This window comes from Astyanax mexicanus, chromosome 6 (assembly GCF_023375975.1).
Source record: "Astyanax mexicanus isolate ESR-SI-001 chromosome 6, AstMex3_surface, whole genome shotgun sequence".
NCBI classification, from domain to species: domain Eukaryota; kingdom Metazoa; phylum Chordata; class Actinopteri; order Characiformes; family Acestrorhamphidae; genus Astyanax; species Astyanax mexicanus.
The window spans coordinates 23,103,146-23,122,291 of record NC_064413.1 but is presented as its reverse complement, the minus strand read 5'-3'; the positions used below and the strand labels follow the sequence as shown (position 1 = coordinate 23,122,291).

The window sequence follows — 19,146 nt, the reverse complement described above, 5'->3', positions numbered from 1 at the left end:
GGAAAAGAAAAATCGACTCTGAGTGCAGGGTATTTAATCAACAGTGGACCTCTGACTACCTTTTTGTGCAATGTAAAGAAAAGGCTGTTTGTCTCATATGCCAGGAGTCAGTCGCCGTGTTTAAGGAATACAACCTGCGCCGCCATTATGAATCGCGCCATAAAGACAAGTTCGGCTGTCTGACGGGGCAGGTGAGGACAGACAAAATAGCAAAACTGAAACATGTGTTGGAGACTCAGCAAAATTCTTTTATAAAGCAAAAACACCTAAATATATCATCAGTTCGAGCTAGCTTTCAAGTGGCCAAGCTAATAGCTAGCAGTGGAAAGCCGTTCACCGACGGAGAGTTTGTAAAACAGTGCCTGACGGCGGTTGTCAAGGAGGCGGACCTGTTCAGCGCGGTGAGTCTATCCGCACCCACAGTTACACGGAGAGTAGAAGAAATGGGCGACAATTTGCACCTTCAACTGCAAACTCAGACAAAAAGACTTTGCTCCTTTTCACTGGCTCTTGACAAAAGCAACGTATGCGTGACACGGCGCAACTGTTGATTTTCATCCGCGGAACTAATGATAAGTTCGAAGTCACAGAGGAGCTTGCTGGACTACAAAGCATCAAGGGAACGACAACAGGAGAGGACATCTACAGGAAAGTTCACCAAACGGTGGCGGATTTAGATCTGGACTGGGCTAAATTAGTGAGTGTTACCACGGATGGTGCGCTTTGAAGTAAAACTGGGTCTCCTCCTTAAACATGTGAAGGAGAAAAATTTCTGCCATTTTCCCACTACACAGAGTAACAAACATGGAACCTGACATTGACAGTCTTGTCAGCCAGAAGCAGGCTCACAGTTCACATTAACTTATGGAAAAGCACTGTATGAGGTAGGATAATGGAAATTATTACTTAATAAATCATTAAAATGTCTGCATTGTGAATTACACATATAGCATATATTATGCAACCAGTATCACATGATAAATAGTTTTTAATGTTTATTTTTAGTCCGGCCCCCCAGAAGACTGAAGAACAGTGAGCTGGCCCTTTAGTTTAAAAGTTTGAGGACCCCTGCTTTAGAGGATTAACTGATTGAACATATCACAGTTCAATCAGTAACAGAAATGAGGTTACTTCATTTCATTGCAGGGTACTGTGCAGGAAATTCATATTTATTTTATTATGTGGCATTCTTCAGAATCTTAAAAGGCAAAGCAAATAATATACAAAATATACAACTCTGCATTTCTGATTTTAAGTTCAGAGGTTAATTAAATAGTTCTAATACATGAATCAAATATGATTATGTGCACAGAGTTAATTTACTATAATTCTCCTCATGAGAAGAGTCCACAAGCAGCTGCAGCCCAGTAATTTGACTAGCCAAGTGGTTTAGGTTGATGTAGTAATAAAGTAATTAAGATATCTTTAGATTTATCATTTGACATCCATTGCTTCACTGACATTAATGTTCTTCATGGCCTTAATTTAGTTCTCTATGCAATTGTTTTTCCACTAAATCTTATTTAGGCTGCCAAAAGCTAACATGCATTACTGGTTCAGGCTGTGAACCCCTTAAACTGTTGCAAAAGCGTGTCTGTGCTGCTACTAATGCGATCATGTCCGTCCGTCTCTCTGGAATTGTCATTGTTATCCGCCGTGTTCACATTGCGTTTCTCATCCAGCTCAGCCTTGACTCACTGTTTTATCAGCCAGAACCAGACCTCCATTAACGTCCTCCATTCTGCAGCCCTCTTTGTGGTTTCTCCACTAAAAAGCACTTGTTGGTGTGCTAGGGTGGATCTTCTGATGAGTCTTTTTCTGTACCCCTTTTTTCCTAAAACACCTTCACGAGAGCAAAAGACAAAGACTCATCACAGGGATTTTCAGCTTACCCTTATTTTCTGAAAGCACACTGATATTTTCTTTTTTTCCTCTTCCTTTTTTCAATTAATTGTCAAATTTAATTTCATTGTGCCCCCGAGTGCTTGGTGGAAACCGGAAGCCTTTTCACTTAATGCCTTGCGTGGGCTGCAACTCTCGGGCTTAGAGTGCTGGTTTTGAATGCTGATGCTGTTAATATAGCTCCTGGAGTCCTGGAGTGAAGAAGAGCTGCCTTGGCATGGGCAGTTATTTCTTTGCCAGAGAAGAGGATAGGCTTGTTTGAGATGCCGATCAAGCTATTGAATTATTGTGCTCTGTCAGTGTTTGTACTAAGTAAGACTCATTATCTTGTCAGCATCAGTTGCCTGCCTCTCCGAAGAAAAGTTCCTCTGTATGAAAGGGCTGTGGTTGAACATAATAGCTCTCTTGGCTTATTTGGGATTCTGTTTATGCTGGTGTTGCTTAGTGAAATGTCAAAGCTAAAATATTATAGGTCAAAATTCGACAGTGAATAATAGCTGAATGTTCTTTAGTAAATGCAATAGCACAGGTACTTTCTTAACAAGGACACGCCACGCAGTGTCATTACACAAAGCACCAAAGGCGACTTCAATGCTAATGGTGCCAAATTGTGTAGAGTGTTATATCTGGTAAACGTGAGCCAGTGAAAGAAAGATTTTATGATGGGACATTTGTTGCTTTGCCAATTAGAGCGAAATTAACTGAAAATCTGTTAATTCCTTTCTTAAAATCCATTGTAGATATTATAGAAGAACATTACATAATTGTATATATATATATATATATATATATATATATATATATATATAATAGTAACTCTTTGGTTTTGTAACAGCTTGATTTATCATGAAACAAGATCAAGCAACATTCACAACATGTTTGAAAACTCCCTTATTTAATTCAGTCCCCCAGATGACATGATTGCATTGTGTAGTTTTTTCATGCTGTAATTGTTTTGTTCTACCACACCCCAAATTTGTTCTGCTTTATTTAGATCCACTGTGCACTTTGAAGACCCCTATGCATGACGTTGTGTCAGGTGTGATAAGGATGGAATTCACGTGGTCAGCAACAGTACTCAAAACATGATATGGCAGTCAAGTGATGATTAATTGGTAATATTATATATACATATTGGCATTTTGTTTGCCTTAAAAAATCTTTAAATTCTAATGTGTAGGCTATCACAATCTATAATAGAAAAAATAGTGCCTCTTTCATTGCTAATCTTGGTGTAGCACACTGCTAACTGCAGACATATATACATAGTGGGCTATGCAGAGTCTATGTATTGTCTGTCATTATCAGTACAGTGATGGCAGCGCCTGGAGCTACAAAGAAGCACTATGGGATGAAAAAAGTGTTTTTTAATAAGCTTCTTTTAAATCAGCTTTTAAAATACTGACCAGAGACAGGACAACATTCTTGCACCATAACAGCACCTCCACCAGCCTATGCTGTGAACACAAGGCAGCTTGGGTTTGTGAATTCATTAAAAGTACTAAAATAATTAACTGTTTTTATCCAGTTCCACTGACTGTCAAGGAAGCTAAACACAAGACAACAAGCTAATGCGCTAGCTACAAAATAATGCACTCAACATTAATGTTGTGGAGAAAATGTGCTAACTGTCCCACGCTTATGTGCTGACCATGAGCTAACTTGCTATTTGCATGCATGTATATTCAATCATATACGCTTGAAATAAATATGTACCATATGTTACGGACTATAAGACACACTGTATTATAAGGCGCACTGGTAAATTCTATGTCCTGGTATATTTTTATACATAAGGCGCACTGGATTATAAGGCGTGGTAAAAAACAAAAAAACATTTAAAACAAGTCAAACGAGAGAATATACCTAAGAAACACACAAAAACTGTTTTTGACCGTACTTGATGAAAGAATATATCCAAAGAAATGGTCCACTAAATAAAATTTTTTTAGTAAAGAAATTCTTAAATTCTTGAAACTCTTAATTTTTTTTTTTTTAATTATTGTAACAGTTGTTTTGTTCGTACTTCATTTATTATTTATTAATACTAAATACTAGCTGCTCAGAAGAACATTGGGTGAAATAAGGGTGATTGGGGCAGTTTGAACTTTCTTGATGGAGGAAAATAGCCAAAGAAATACTGACATTTTGTATTTAAAATTTTCCCTTCACACAAGACAGTAAACCTTTAGATTTAGATTTCAACTATTCCATTAAAACCTATGTACCAGTTTCCTTTAATTCAGCGTTTCTCAACCTTTTTTCTATCACAACACCCTTCAAATATATGCGAGATGTCAAGGCACCCCAGTTAACGGGGGGGGGGGTTAATTTACAATTTGCGCAGTGCTACACTCACTGCTGAACTACCACTGGATGAAGAAGTTAATGGCTCCAATTCAGAGTTATCTGAATCTGCAATCTTCTTTTTAAAAAACGTTCCATGCTAGCTTGAGCGCTTCACACTACTCTCGCAGTGCATCGCGTGGGGGACAAAAACTTTACAGTGTGTCACAATTTAGGGGCCGCATCCTTCGGAGGCTGTATTCGAAGACAGATTGCGTCACAGCTGCGCAGTACTACTCCGCCTCTGTGGGTCGCATCCTTCAGAGTATGCTGCCTGTGAATTGGGACACACCCCGACACGAGCTGACTCTGGAAAGGAAATATGCACGTAAGGCGCAATATTTTGACGGCACCCCCGATGAAGCCAGACGGCACCCCAGGGTACCGCGGCACCCTGGTTGAGAAACACTGCTTTAATTCACCCTACTTTAAAGAGGTCTCACTACCTGACCCGAGTCTTTTTGACTTTCTGTCAATCTCCTCAGCTCATCGGAGCATCCCCCAAAACACAGTGACTGTAGTCCCAGGATCTAAACCACTAACAGCTATGAATGGCACAAAACCAGCAGGTAGATACATCTGTCTCTACAACCCTCAGATCCTAAAAGCTTGTTAGTCTAGAAGGTTATAGATGCAATGGTCTCCTCATTATTTCTATATTCTGCTCTGTGCATTCTTCATTCTTCTTTTGCACTTGGTCGGGTCTGCAAATCCCACCGCAGGTTAGCCCCCCCCTGTCGTAACCATTAGTCCAACTCTGCATGCTTCTGACTGACTGAGCTGCTGCCTTAGCATGTGTCCACTCACTGCTGGCTACAGTAACCCTTTGCTTAGCTTTATTTATTTATTTTTTGTATTTTTCATATGCTGTATTCTGTTTCCGACTTTCATGTTGTGATCACCAGCACTGTGGTACAGCTCTATAAAATAAGATTGCTATCACTGGGGCTAGCTTCTGTTGTAAAAGTAGGTCAAAATGGATTAATGCTCTCAAAAATGTAGGTGCTTCAAAGAGTTCTCTTTGTTCGATGCTATAAAAGAATCACTTAGCCTCATAAGGACCCATGGTTATAGAGGAGATTCCAATTTGCTGTTGGAAAATGTTGATATGATTGAATTGAATATATAGTAACGGTAATATAATTTAAAACACATTTCTGATATTTTGATCTACATCATTTTACAGCATCTGTCACAGACTACATTCATTACTTGACACAATACATGAAATGACAGATTAATTTTCATAATATTTTCCTTTTTTATAATAATTTCATAATTCATTCAGTGGCATATTTAGTTTAGCATAGTCAACCTTTCCTAAACAAGAGCAGGCCAAACCAAACACCCTTTCTGAAGGACATCATAGTACAAGTTAAAGAACATTTGTAAAACAACTTAATAGCGCTATTAGAGAGGTTAAAAGGGGGTAGAGAAATGAGCTTGAAGGATCAGAAATCTCATTAAATCAGCACATTTGATGAGATGCAGAACATTGATGCAAGATGCTGAGATAAAAAGGGAGTGAGTTAGAGTATTTGCATTTAGGTAGTTTTTCATGTGTTTCTGTTGGTCTGTTTGAATTGTAGTATTATAGTGCTGCTAAAAATGCAGAATTTCCAACAACCAATAATTTTTTTGCTGTTCATGGTCACAGTTCCAAAAATGAATGGAATGTTTTAAAGCAACGTGTTGGTCAGTGTAAAACTAAGTGAGTAAGTCAAACACTTCCAGATAAAACCAAAGACAATATACATAAACAGACTGGCCTAAATATGGCAAGAAGCAGATATCTGGAGCCGAACACTTAGTTGACTAGGGACAAATGAAAAACTGAAATCACATGACTGGTTGATGCAATGTGTGAAATGGATTCAGATTGAACAGAGTTTGAGTCCCGATTAACAGTAGAAGAGAGAGTAGATAAACAGGGGAGTGTCACGAGCAGCAGGTTTGCTCTACAGTACCAATGATGCCCTTCTTTGGGCACAAATTACATTGCTGCAGAAACAATTTCTCAATTTGTATTTACTTGTCAAAATCAAATAATTAGACATTAGGGGTGTAAAGGTCCACAAAGTTCTTAAACATTTAATTTCGGTTCACAACATGGTTTGGACTTTCAGTATCACATAAAAAAAACAAAAAGTTGTTTTTTTCTTTTCATTCATTTAGAACACAGTTCAGTTGTGCAAGTTACAGTTTGAACAGGTTATGACCTGATCAAATCAGGCAAAACATCCTCATCCAATCCACCAGTTGCAAAATGATGAAAAAGGATCAATGTGAGTAAAAAACTTTTTTTTTTTCGGTTGTGTTAAGTTACAAAGAGAACAGTGGTAAAAAAAAAAAAAAAGAAAGTTAAATGTATGTGATTGTACATACTGATACTATAGATGCATAAATCCACTAAAATTCCAACAATATCATGCAAATTCAAAGTATTTACACATTTATTTTGTCAGTCTTTTTTGTCTATAGCTTACTGTGTACCGTGTATTCTGTCTTTACCAAGCCATGAAATCCATACTGTGGCAGTTTACATGTACCATTACACCCTTTCAAGACATGCTGACAAAATTTATGAATGGAAATAAGGTACTTGTTTATAAGACCAAATAACTTTTTATATATATATATATATATGTTGATTAAATGTGCAATATTTGAAACCGTCTAAGTGTATTCTGTGATAGGATTGTTTTGGACAATGCGGAAACATGTTGCCTGTCTCTGCTGCGTAATTCAACAACTACCGAATCGCTGAATGTTTGTGTGACATTGAGATATTGCGTTTGATTCTTCTCAGAGATCAAGGCTAATATCTGGAAATAAGAGCTGTGGTTTTTGGACGTGTGTTTGGTATGGTAATTTACCCTTGCTTTGATGCTATTCCCTTGAGCCCTGCAGGACTGGAAATGAATGCAGGATGGCTGTGCTAGTGCAGATTGCAATGTAGTGGCATCAGCATCCACGCTTCAAACACACAGTGAATATTGCAATTTTGTGCAATGAACGAAACGCCCAGAGCTCTGAATGACACTGACTGTGTGTGTGTGTGTGTGTTGCAGAGATGGGCACAGCATTGTACGGGGCTGCTAAAGGCATTGCCATGAGTGACCTCATCACCACAGTTACACCAGAGAAGAAGGTGGAGGAGAACAAAGCGGAAGAAGGAGTGGTGCTTGTAGAAAACGTTGTGGTGGTGGAGGAAGAAGACGAGACGACGAAGGCTACAGAAGTTTCACAGCCGAGTCCACCAACTCCTGTTAGACAGGACACAAGGGTATGGTGATTTATTTTCAGATTGTGTTGGACACTTTGGAGCATTTTCCAAGACAGGGAATAAATCTAGTGTTGGACCTAAAAGGAAAGGAAATTCTAATTGACTAGGCCTGATCCCTGTCTGAGAAACTGCCCTTTTAAGTCATGATGATTAAGTGTAAAGTTTTTGATTTAGTAATAATGTGTGTGAAATGAATGAACAGTGAGTGAACATGTGTTGTGTTGGTGCTTTACTCACAGTGAAAGCACATAAAGAACAATAATCTGAGGGTATTTATAGCATCTATATTAGATGAACTGTATTTAAAAATACTGGTACTGTAATTGGGAAAAATTAACAGTTTTTCCGTCCGAAATTGCTTGAAATCTGTGTCCCATCTGATTTCAAATTAGCTACTGCTGATTATCTTTCCTGGAGTTTTTTATTTAGGCCTATATATTCCAGCGATTTTCAGTTATTTCTTCTTTAAAGAGTTATTTGGCCTTCAGGATTGTCCTTAAAAGAGAGCTCTGTAAGGTTCATGTCAGGTAACGTTTTCTAGAATAGATGAAGTTCTCCACACCTCTCTCATTGCATCAGCATGTTTTTGTAAACCCTTTGAGGTAATCCTGATGAATGATTCTTTTTATATCGATATACTACATTTTTTGCTGTTTCACTTCATAGGTGAACTAAAACTCCATGTCATTTACCTCAGTATATTTGTATCTGACTTGTATGGCTTAATTCTGCCAAGAGGATTTTCGTAAAAACTAGTGATAAACAACATACAGAAGGCCAAGAAATAAATTAGTAAGGATGTATTACCAATTTACTAATGCCGCCCTAACAAATAGGATCTATACATAGGCCTGTCTCAAAAATTATGTTAAGTTATTGTACACTCCAATATATGCATATTTGTTATAATATGATCTTAAATTTAATACATTTTGGAGAAATAGACCAATAAAAATTCTCCAAAATACGTGAAATTAACTATTATTTACTGTTAACTTCCATTTAAGGTTTTGAAGTCTTGCCTTCTCCTATTATGTAATCATATTTAGAGGTTCATTTTTTCATTGGAAAAGGAATGATATTGTCCAATTAAAAATAGTTATTGTGATAGGCCTAGTTATAAAAACTGTGATTACAATTAGTTTCAGCTATTGTAGCACAATGTTATCATAGAGTATTTTGAATATACTATAATAAATAAAATAAGAAAACAAATATATCAATAAAAACTAAATTATGTCACCTCACGCCTATAATGAAACGCATGTTTACCAAAAATTCCTTTTTTTTTCTTTTTTTTTTTTATAATTCTGTATTGCACTATGGCACAATTTTTTTGACAGGAATTTACATGCTTTGACCTCCTACAGGTTCAGTGGGTTACTTGTACAGATTAAGATTATATATGAATATTAATTAATATTTTGTTTTGTATATTTGATAAGATACAGATGATTAAAGTTTAACAATTTAAAGATAATAGTGAGTTTGTGCCCATTAGCTGTAGTAACTGCCTCGATTTTGGAACATTGCTGTGAGCTTTTGATGGAGTTTTGCCATGAGAGCATTAGTGAGGTCAGGTACTGCTAATGGATGATTAGTTAAATATAAAAAATGGCACTCAAACTTATCTCAGAGATATTGCGTGGAGCTGCAGCACTCTAGAGAAGTCCAGAAGAACATCTGCTGCTTCAAAGCTTGTTGCTGCTGGGCTTAATATCCCTGGTGACTGTAAATTCATATGAGGCTGCTCTGGAGCCTCCGATAATTGGCAATGCTGTTCTGTAGCGATTAAACGAGATGTGCATACATAGCTTACCACCTGTGTTATTAATGGCTTGTTATAAAATAGCTGAACTCACTTAATTTCAGGAGAGTGTGGATATTCCTATACTGATGATATAGGAAAAAAACTCATATATATATATATATATATATATATATATATATATATATATATATATATATATATATATATATATATATATCCCAATATGAACACTTTAAATCTATTTAAGATGGGGCAGGAGGATTTTTATATGCGTGTTAATAATTTTATAATTGTAAAATAAGATCGGCTTCATGTGAAGGTTCATGTGAAGATATAGCTCTGTAAAAAAAACGTGACCATTTAAAAATGATGAGTTTCTTTAATTTTACCAAATTGAAAACCTCTGAAATAGAATCAAGAGGAAGATGGATGATCAAAAGCCATCAAACCAAGCTGAACTACTACTACAGGAGTGCCATAAAGTTATCCAAAAGCAGTGTGTAAGACTGGTGGAGGAGAACATGCCAAGATACATGAAAACTGTGATTAAAAACCAGGGTTATTCCACCAAATATTGATTTCTGAACTCTCTTTCAGAAAATTTATGAATATTAATTTGTTTTCTTTGCATTATTTGAGATGCCTGGGTGCTTATTCATCACTTGCAATCAAATTTCTGCTTAGTTTCAAGAATCAGGCGCAGAGCAGTTACTTCGTCTTGCAGCACGCTCCTAATAATATGGGAAACAATGTAATTAAACATTATTACCCTAAAGCAGTGACCATCTAGTAGCCCAGCTAACCATGTCATATATCATGGGGCTTTTTATGTCATGGAGCGATTCCAAGAAGTGACACTAAGTCTGTATGAATCATCTTTTATTGCACTCTCTTCTAATTTATTAATGGATGTAATGCAATGAGGTCATGCCTTTCACTCTGTAATCCCAAGCACTATGATTTCAGCTGTAGAATTGCCTTACTCTGCCTAATGAATCTAACAATACTGCTCAGTGATGTAATTTTAACCATCAGCGCTAAATGAATTTCTTCTTTTTCTGTTCATGCTTTCAAATGGATGTGTTCGCTTTGCAAATTAGACTGATTTTACAGACACTGCTATAGATGGTGAATTGACAGCGACGGAGGTTTGTAAGATTATTGTAACACTCATTATGCTTACAGTTTCTATTCATCATTTTTTCTTCATGTTTTTGTAGATATCACCTTAATTGTTTTTATTAAATATATTCACTCATGCTGGAGGTTTTCCAATAACACACCGTCTGGTTCATAAGTATTTAGGCAGAGGCTTTTCTGTTTTATTATTTGCCTCTGTACATCACCACCATGTATTTTAATTTCAAATTTCAAATCAAGACATGATTAAAGTGCACATTATAACTTCAGTTTCAAGTAAAATAACTATGAATTGACTCTAATTTCTAAAATATAATAACATTCATTTATTGAGTATGTTTTAAGTTGTTTTGGTGTATAAATAGTAGAAATGTGAATAGAAAAGCTAATTATTTTGCTATTGTTACTAATACAGAAACTATTGTGAATCATGCAGTTCCACAAGGTTCAATTTTGGGGCCTATGAAACTGTAAAGAATTGTAGTGTAGTGTATTGTGTATTTTCTATGTTTAATCTTTTGCCTGACTCTTTGTCCTGTGATCACGTTTCTGTAAAGCTGCTTTGTGCCAACACCAGTTGTAAAAATTGCTATACAAATAAGTTTTGATTTGATTCGATTAGTGTTAAATTACAAGCCGGGTATAACAGGTTAAATACTAAACACCATTTCACATGTTGTGAGAATTAGTGGTAAAACAAGATTTCAGTCATTAATATTTTTGTGCATGTATTGAATTTTTGAGGTCATCTGGTGTACCACCCTGAAATGCTTTGTGTACCACCAGTGGTACACATCCCACAGTTTAAGAACCACTGATCTAGAGTATTTAATTTATTATTCTTATACTACTATATAAAGCACCTTTCTAGAATGCAAGGATGCTTTCAATCAGCTCCATGAACAGAACCAACACAAACCTGCACTTGACCAACACGCATACTGGTAGGAAGCAGCAGCCAATTACGCACAGCATACTTTCAACCGGAAACAACCACTCTGATGGTGTGAGTCTGTGGCATGTCTGGACATACACACACACACACAAACACACCAAGGCAATTAAGCGTAGCCAGTTAATCTGATCTCCATGAAGAAGCAGAAAACTCCACCCAAGAGGTGAACATGCTAACCATAAAGTCACCACAATAAATGAAAGTTAAAGGTCTACACATAAACTACATCTTGATTGCTTTATTTCAAATCCATATTAGTGATGTACAGAGGCACAGATACAAAAATACGAATCTGTATTTAAACACAGTCACCTGTTAGTGTTTGCCTTTTAGCCACTGTATTTCATTACCCTTACCCTAAGAACATGTACTGCATCATGTTTAAACAAAGAGAGAATGCATTGGTTAGAACAAGAACAAAAGTTTTTTTCTCCCCCAACCTCTTGCTGCGTGCCGTGACTCTGTCTGGCCCCCTCTGTCTTTCTGTCTAGATTACTTGTCTGTCTCCAGATTATACTGTTTAAGCTTTTCTTGGCTGTCTCCCAGAATGAACAGTAAAAGATAGAATCTGTGCCAGCTACCCACAAGTCAACCCACGAGTTTATTTAGGAAAAAAGATCCAAATGGTTCATCTAAATCTGGCTGTTTGCAGTGAGAGGCCCCCCTGCTGTGTGTTGAGTATGATTGTCTGGCTGGCTTTCACTACGGGTTCTTCAAACATGAAAGCGCCAGTGCTTCTAAAGCCTCGTCAGAAACTCACTGCGACAATCACACAATAGCACTTTTACAACCCAGCTTAATGCTACATCAATTTACACTCATTGCAGTTGGCTCTTTGGTTTAGCAGCTGTGTGGTCCTGTATTTGTATTATGTATTATTTAAACATAATGACCCTCGGATTCTAGATAGGTCTACAGCAGGAAACCTAATGGTAATAAAACAAATGGTAGTAAAAATGAAAATCATAATTTTGTTTTATTATATAGTCATTACCATCTGTCATACAGAGATCATCTTGCAACTTATCTTATATTGTTAACATTACTTGTTAGTATAGTATTGTGTTCCATTAAGTAGGGGTGTGTCATATCAAATTCTATGTGATAATATCGCCAGCATTTTTGAATATCGTGAACGATATTATATCCTGAAATATCGTGCCATGTCACCCACCCCTAATTATCACATCAGGGTACTACTTTTTGCTGTTGTTTTCAGCAATATAAAAATTCACACTGTTCTCATTTCCCATTATATATCTACTAACCACATATTGTATCTGTTCAGTATCATTTATTTAACTTTAATCCTGGCATTCTGGATCATTGAAACAGCCAGTCATCCAGCTTTCACATTACCTTGCCATGAACATGCTGGCCAGCATTTAACCTCACTCACAAGATAACACCTCACAGCTTATACAGATGAAATCATTCCCAAGCTGTCCCCTGAGGCAACACTTCATGATCAAGTAAAATACTGCTATGCCATGACTTTTGGCATGTCAGTGTATATGATTTTGTATTGTTTTTACTGATATAACACTGTCGCTTTTTGTATCTACAGTCAGACCAGGATGATGAGTCTGAAATGAAGACACAGGTGAGAGAGAGTGTTTTCTGCCTGCTTTACGTTTTTATTACACTGTTTCCAACCGAGTCTAAAATACAGCTTTGTCTTCAGAGCATTTCTTTGTTTGAATATCTGCCTGTGGTTGGTGGAGATGTATTCTGGAACTTGTTGTGATGGGATATTCAAATGCTCCATCTTTAGGAGCACCGTTATCAGTGTGTACAACTGCAGCAGCCCCACTAAGCTCATCATTTATGATTGCAGGAAGCTCACTCAGAGAATAAATGGCTGTTTCTTTCTCCCCAGCCCAGTTTTGTAAGGCGAATAAAAGGAGAAAATGTGTTTATCAGACATAGCAAGCTGATGCTGGAGGTTGGTGGCATGGAGATTTGGCTTAAAGCAAAACTCTGAAAATCCAGAGGCGTGTGCTGTGCGTTGGCAGCGTGTGCTGTGTGTTTTCTTCTCTGCTAGAGAACTCTGTAAACATAGTCAGATCAGAACTTTTTATTCGTTAAAGCTTTCACTGTCCGTGTGTTCACTAGGGGTGTTCCATATCATATTGTACCCAATAATATCAAGTAAAAATAATTAAAAACTTCATATCGTATTACAGTGATATTTTCTTAAAAGCATTCGTTTTGATGTAATATATTTACTTAATTGTTTGGATGCATTTTATATGCATGCATTGCATATGCTGCACTTTAGTTGCGTGATAGATTTCTGTTGTTGTATATTTTTATATAATTTTGGTTACTCTATTAGGATTATATACAAAATCAGGATCTTTGCAAGTTAGGCAAATGTTTGTGTAATTTTCCTTTTATTGGAAAAGTCCATCCAAGAAGAAAGGAGATTACAAAAATGTGGTGTGTGTTTACAGTGTCCACGCATCTTACAAATTGAATACAAATACTGATAGATTTTTTAGATTTCTGTTATATTTGCACTAGATAAAACTTTAATATTTATTTAGTTGCAGTAGTATATGGTTGAAATGTAAAAAAAAAAAAAATCTGTTTTGTCATGTCACCAAAATATCATTATCGATTATTGTGATATTATTTCAGGGCCATATCGCCCACCCCTAGTGTTCACTAAATGATTGCTCTTCTAACTCCTAATTTCCCTGAGTGGCTTCAGCTACTAACAACTACTGTTTAACTAGTGTGGAGGTGATTTTGATTATCTCTATTTATGACTCTACCACTGTAACTAATATAATTAACTTGTGTGTAATTATGTGTTGTGGTTCTGTGGGGGAGCTTCCTCTCCTCTTTCTGAACATCTAAGAACAGCCACCACATTCTGTATCGCCCTACTCTGAACTATTTCTGTTTAGATTTCTGTAGTTTTCAAAGAAACAACATAATTATTGAAATTGTTATATACTCCTAAAAGTAAAATAAGGAAGGTACATTTGAGCACTGCGATAGAATAACCATATTTGGTTCTATTAATAGCCCTTTTTTTCCTCGAATTTATTTTGAAGATCAAATACTCAGTCCCTGTTCATGTTCACTCCTCCTATCATTGGTAATTCCCAGAAAATATATATAATATATGATTCCTGTAGCAACATTCAGGTTCATTGAATACTAACATGCAGTTTGGCAAAACATGTATCTCAGTTTTAATACAAACATAAGCTGGTTATGTGGACAAGAAACAAAAGCTTCTACCACATCATACACCACCATCTGTCTTTTTGGCTGCATCTCGTTCAGTTTGATTGAATTTTGAGCCCAGTGGCCACGTCGGCATCTATATAGGAAAACAGTGTCATCTGCAGTTATGCCCCATATCATCTGAAAGCACCATAACAATAGTAAAACAATGTATGTACAAACATTTTTTAAGGAACCATATACAGAATAATTCAAATGTAAACATCTAAATGGTTCTTTTAGTTGTCTAAACCGTATAAAACCCTTATTTTTTATTTGTATTCCTTGAGTTTCATTTTATTTTTCTTTAGTTGCCCCGTTAAAAAGACGCTGACTTGTGTTTCGTAATGTTTTGTTTAATCACCACTATCGATATGGTTCAGTTTAAGTGCAGTACATCTATGGCTATGTATTGGCATAAAAACGTGGCGATACGATACGCATCACAACACAGGGGTTACGATTCAGTGTATTGGGATACATTGTGATACTGTGAACAAGGCAATATATTGCAACTGTTCAATCAAATGTTGTGCAATAAGAACAGGGTGAATAAGAGACTAATATGTAAGTGAACTGTGATCAACATTTACACGTAAACTAATCATTAAAACTCAATACATTGTTTTGAAAATCAACACAGTATTTCAAAACAAAAGATTATGATAGGACTCAATATGATATTGAAATTTTCTTACATTCCTAAAAAAAACAGTAATAAACAAACGGAGTAGAGTGAAGTGTAAAACCATAGTGTATGTCACTCTCTCTACACATAGCAGTGAGAAAAAGAGAGGCAAAGGAAAGAGAATGACGAGAAGACACAGGGGGGGACAAACAAGACTACAGTTACAATAGCAATATTCTTACAACACTACAGTTCTCAGTCTACTACAGCAAATCCAGTGTCTCAAGCCAGAGATATTATAAGTGTAGAGATTGATTGCTGGTTAAAGGATGCATGGGATTTCTTGTTATGCTCAGCGTGATATCTGTTTACAGATTTATAATTAACTAGTCACACCACGAGGTGTGGAGGGTTTGACAAAATTATGATGCTAATAGGGAAACTGAACCGTGATTGCTGCACTGTGGCAGTTTGACAGTACAAATACATGTGTCTTTACACCCCTGATAATTATGCAACTGATGTTCTCTAATATGCTGTGTATTTCTTCTATAAAGCAAGTTTCTTTATCTTTCTCTTTTTCTACTTTTTCGACTCCTTCTCCTCTGTGTCCTTGTTCACAATAACACTTGTGATGAAAATAATGCTTCATTATTGAAGATTCATTAGAATTGCTCTTACGCTTCCACAGGAGGTGGAAAAAACACCTGAAGAGCTTCTCAAACACCAGACCAACATTAGTGAGCTGAAGAGATCTTTCCTGGAGGGAGGTGCTGATAAGTCAGGCCTGACGGAGTGGGAGAAACGTCTTTCTTCATCCCCCCTGCGATCCCCCCGGTTGGACGAGGCCCCTATGATTGAACCCCTAGTGCCTGAGGATGTAAGCATGTCCACTGATCTAAGCACTCAGCTAGCATCGCACACTTACTATTCAGACCAAAGATTTAGTATTCTCTCCTGATTGGCCACTTTACAGCTGCGGTACACAGACAAATGAATTCTTTTTGGAACAGGATGATGTGTTGAGCTCGTCTTATATGAGCTGAATTACACCCTGCGCTCTTAACCTTGAGACATTAGTGCTGTGACAGCAGCAGCTGACAGATGCTGGGAAAATGATGGCCACTTGTTTTTAAAAAATAGGCTCCTCCAAATGGAAGTGAATGGAGGGGGGCGTAGCCTCAGAGGAGTGCAGAGAGCGATTTGCCGAGAAGACGGAGCCGAATTGATTTTTGCTGCATGGCTGTAAATGAGGTGGCAGCAAAATGATTCCCATAAAAGACAGAAAGATCAGGTGCAGCTAGAGCCTCCAGCAGCCTTGCTTACTGCCGCAGCACTTATTTCTAGAGGGGAGAAATTATTCTTATCTTGTTCTATAGATGTCCTCAGTTCCATGGAGAGAGAGAGAGAGATGTCTTTACTCCCCTACATGAATTAGACCCTTTTATCAAATGTTCCATTGATTTCCTATGATTGTATTCTCTATTTTGTGTTCTTGGTACTGTTTTTTTAGGCAGTGTCAGATGAAATAAATAGAGCATAATAAACAATTTGAAGATAAAGATCATTACACTTCAGTAATCACTGATTTTAAGTTAAGTGAAAAAAAACAGATAAAAAAAATCACTTTCTCTGTCTGATCAGGAGTAAGCAAATATTTTTTTCTAAAAGACAGAGTTTTTGATATACATACTCTATGAAAAATAATTTTTGCAATGTGGAGAAAATGGACAGAATTACAAAATTCACCCTAAAATGGAATTTCAGATATAAAGACAAAAATCCAGCAAAAAACACACAATCTTCATGTGAATAAAGTATTCAAAGATGTATTGTGGACAAAATATAAAAAATATATAAGGAAATTTGTACCAATTTAATTTTTCATGACATATCTACCAGACAGGTTATATTTATGTTGATTACGCCAATCTTTGCATTGACGTCTGAAGAAATCTGGTACAAATTCTTTTTAATATCTAAATAAATATTGCAGAACAACAAAATGTTGTTGCCAATGTCCTTTTTTTCTAATATTGTGCTGCCCTAATATGTAGTCTGTGCAGGAATCATGACACACAACCCACTGTGAATTCTTTATAAAATTACCTACCCTGTTCACAAATGGGTTCACACATACATTACCTATACTTTGTAATAGGGGGCTGGCAGGTTAAGCAAGTGTTATGTCTGGTACAAATACACATACAGCTACCCTGAGTCATGTCCAAAAAAGGTTCAGGATGATTTCTAAGATTAGATTGATTATTAAAAAGCAAGCATAGGCAGTCATTTTGAATGTACAGGTGTAATTTACAGTAAACAGTACAATCTTGTAGGAGGTTATTGCTAACTGCCTAAACAGATTGGTAAAGACAGACACCACTTTAAAATAATGGGGGATAATTAATATCAGGCATGTTCATGCTGTCTAGTTTAGCACTCCTAAATGTTGTGAACAGCTATTTATGTCACTCCTGCAGACCAAAGAGGACTCAAAAGCAGTAGGTGAGAAGGAGGAGGAGGAGGCTGCTGGAGGAACAGAAGTACAGGACAGCCTTGAGGACAGGAAAGTAGATGTGGTACGTAAACAGCCATTGACCTTGTGTCCAGCTATGAGTAAGTGTGGAATAGGAGTGGGCAGTATTTCATTATTTCAATATCAATATATAAAAATATTTTATACTACATATACATTTTTTAATGTTGTAATGTTGCATTTACTATGCAGTTACTGTTTAGAATGATTTATCACCTGGAGTGATGTAATTCTAAAAAGGAATGTGTGGAAATTATGTTAAAATATTTATTGACATAATTTGTGTTGTAAAGTACAAGTACAAGTCTTACCAAATAATTATTCCTAGGCCTGTCACAATAATTACACTATAATAAATATCAAACTATTGTACCCAATGATGCAGAGGTCCTCAGCTATCATTATTGAGTTGTAAGAAATGAACAACTGCCTTTTGTTGATTGTAAGTGTGAGTAACGTTCATCTTATCCAGAGCTGCCTAACATGCCTCTTTGTATCTTGTATGTAGGAGTCTGATGGTTGGGTAATTATAAACAAGGTTCCTCCTAAGGTTCCTCCTAAAGTTCCTCCTAAGGTACCAGAAAAGAAAAACATAGCCAGCTACAAACTAGTGAGCGTTACTAGCACTGTAACTGCAGATGAGGTTCTGGGGGATATAGCTCTCAAACCTCCAGAGGAAGATGTGGAGAAGGCATCAGCCAAGGAAGAAGAGATTGGCAAGTCGTACGACACCACCTCGGGGAAGATAGTTATCGTGACCGCTTCAGATGGTGACCTCCCGTCCCCGTCGCTTCCTGCAGAGAAGAAAAAGCTGTTAGACCAGAGCAGCACTGCAGTTTCGGAAGGGTATGAGGCTGCAGCCATCATAGCTACAGAAACCATTACAACACCAGTGATCACCATAAAAGAAGCCAGGACCCCGTCTCCCACCGAACCTACAGGAGACGTTGTGAGGACAGTGGTGGCCATCCGCTCCAGTGAGGAAATTGGGGAGGAGCAGAGGAAAGAGTTGAGGCTGCTAACTGACCCTTCGCTGAGGGGTGGTGCCCCACCAACGCCAAGATCTCCCCTCAGGTCCCCACTAAGATCTCCTCTCAAATCTCCAGCGAAGACGCCGGGGGATCTCAGCCCCGGCCCGAGCTCCTATCTGACAAAAACTCCACCAACAGCCAGAGTGGTAGTATGACGCCCTGAAAATTACAGCACCTTTCCCACAATGCAGTGCCCCATTCCCTTGTGCTTTCCAGCTCCTCTGCCTGGCTTTCAAAAATAGACAAAAGGAATGAATTACTCCACAAAAAAGCCAGTGCTTTGCTGCCTCACTAGATGGTTATGAATG

At 37.2% G+C, this 19,146-nt stretch overlaps 1 protein-coding gene across 18 annotated transcripts in view; it reads left to right on the top strand.

Annotated features, from left to right (window-relative positions):
- The window catches only part of epb41l3a (erythrocyte membrane protein band 4.1-like 3a), a 146,769-nt gene that overhangs the window by 113,443 nt on the left and 14,180 nt on the right, over positions 1 to 19,146 (top strand). For 7 of the 18 annotated variants that reach the window (XM_049480022.1, XM_049480012.1, XM_049480013.1 and 4 more), the window contains 8 exons: positions 4,734 to 4,817; positions 7,320 to 7,534; positions 10,406 to 10,453; positions 12,968 to 13,003; positions 13,280 to 13,345; positions 15,960 to 16,148; positions 17,752 to 17,850; positions 18,316 to 18,987. In XM_049480022.1, the coding sequence (XP_049335979.1) occupies positions 4,734 to 4,817; positions 7,320 to 7,534; positions 10,406 to 10,453; positions 12,968 to 13,003; positions 13,280 to 13,345; positions 15,960 to 16,148; positions 17,752 to 17,850; positions 18,316 to 18,987 (1,409 nt within the window). The remainder of the gene's footprint in view (positions 1 to 4,733; positions 4,818 to 7,319; positions 7,535 to 10,405; positions 10,454 to 12,967; positions 13,004 to 13,279; positions 13,346 to 15,959; positions 16,149 to 17,751; positions 17,851 to 18,315; positions 18,988 to 19,146) is intronic. The other 11 variants (XM_049480019.1, XM_049480016.1, XM_022673899.2 and 8 more) reach the window with 8 other exon arrangements.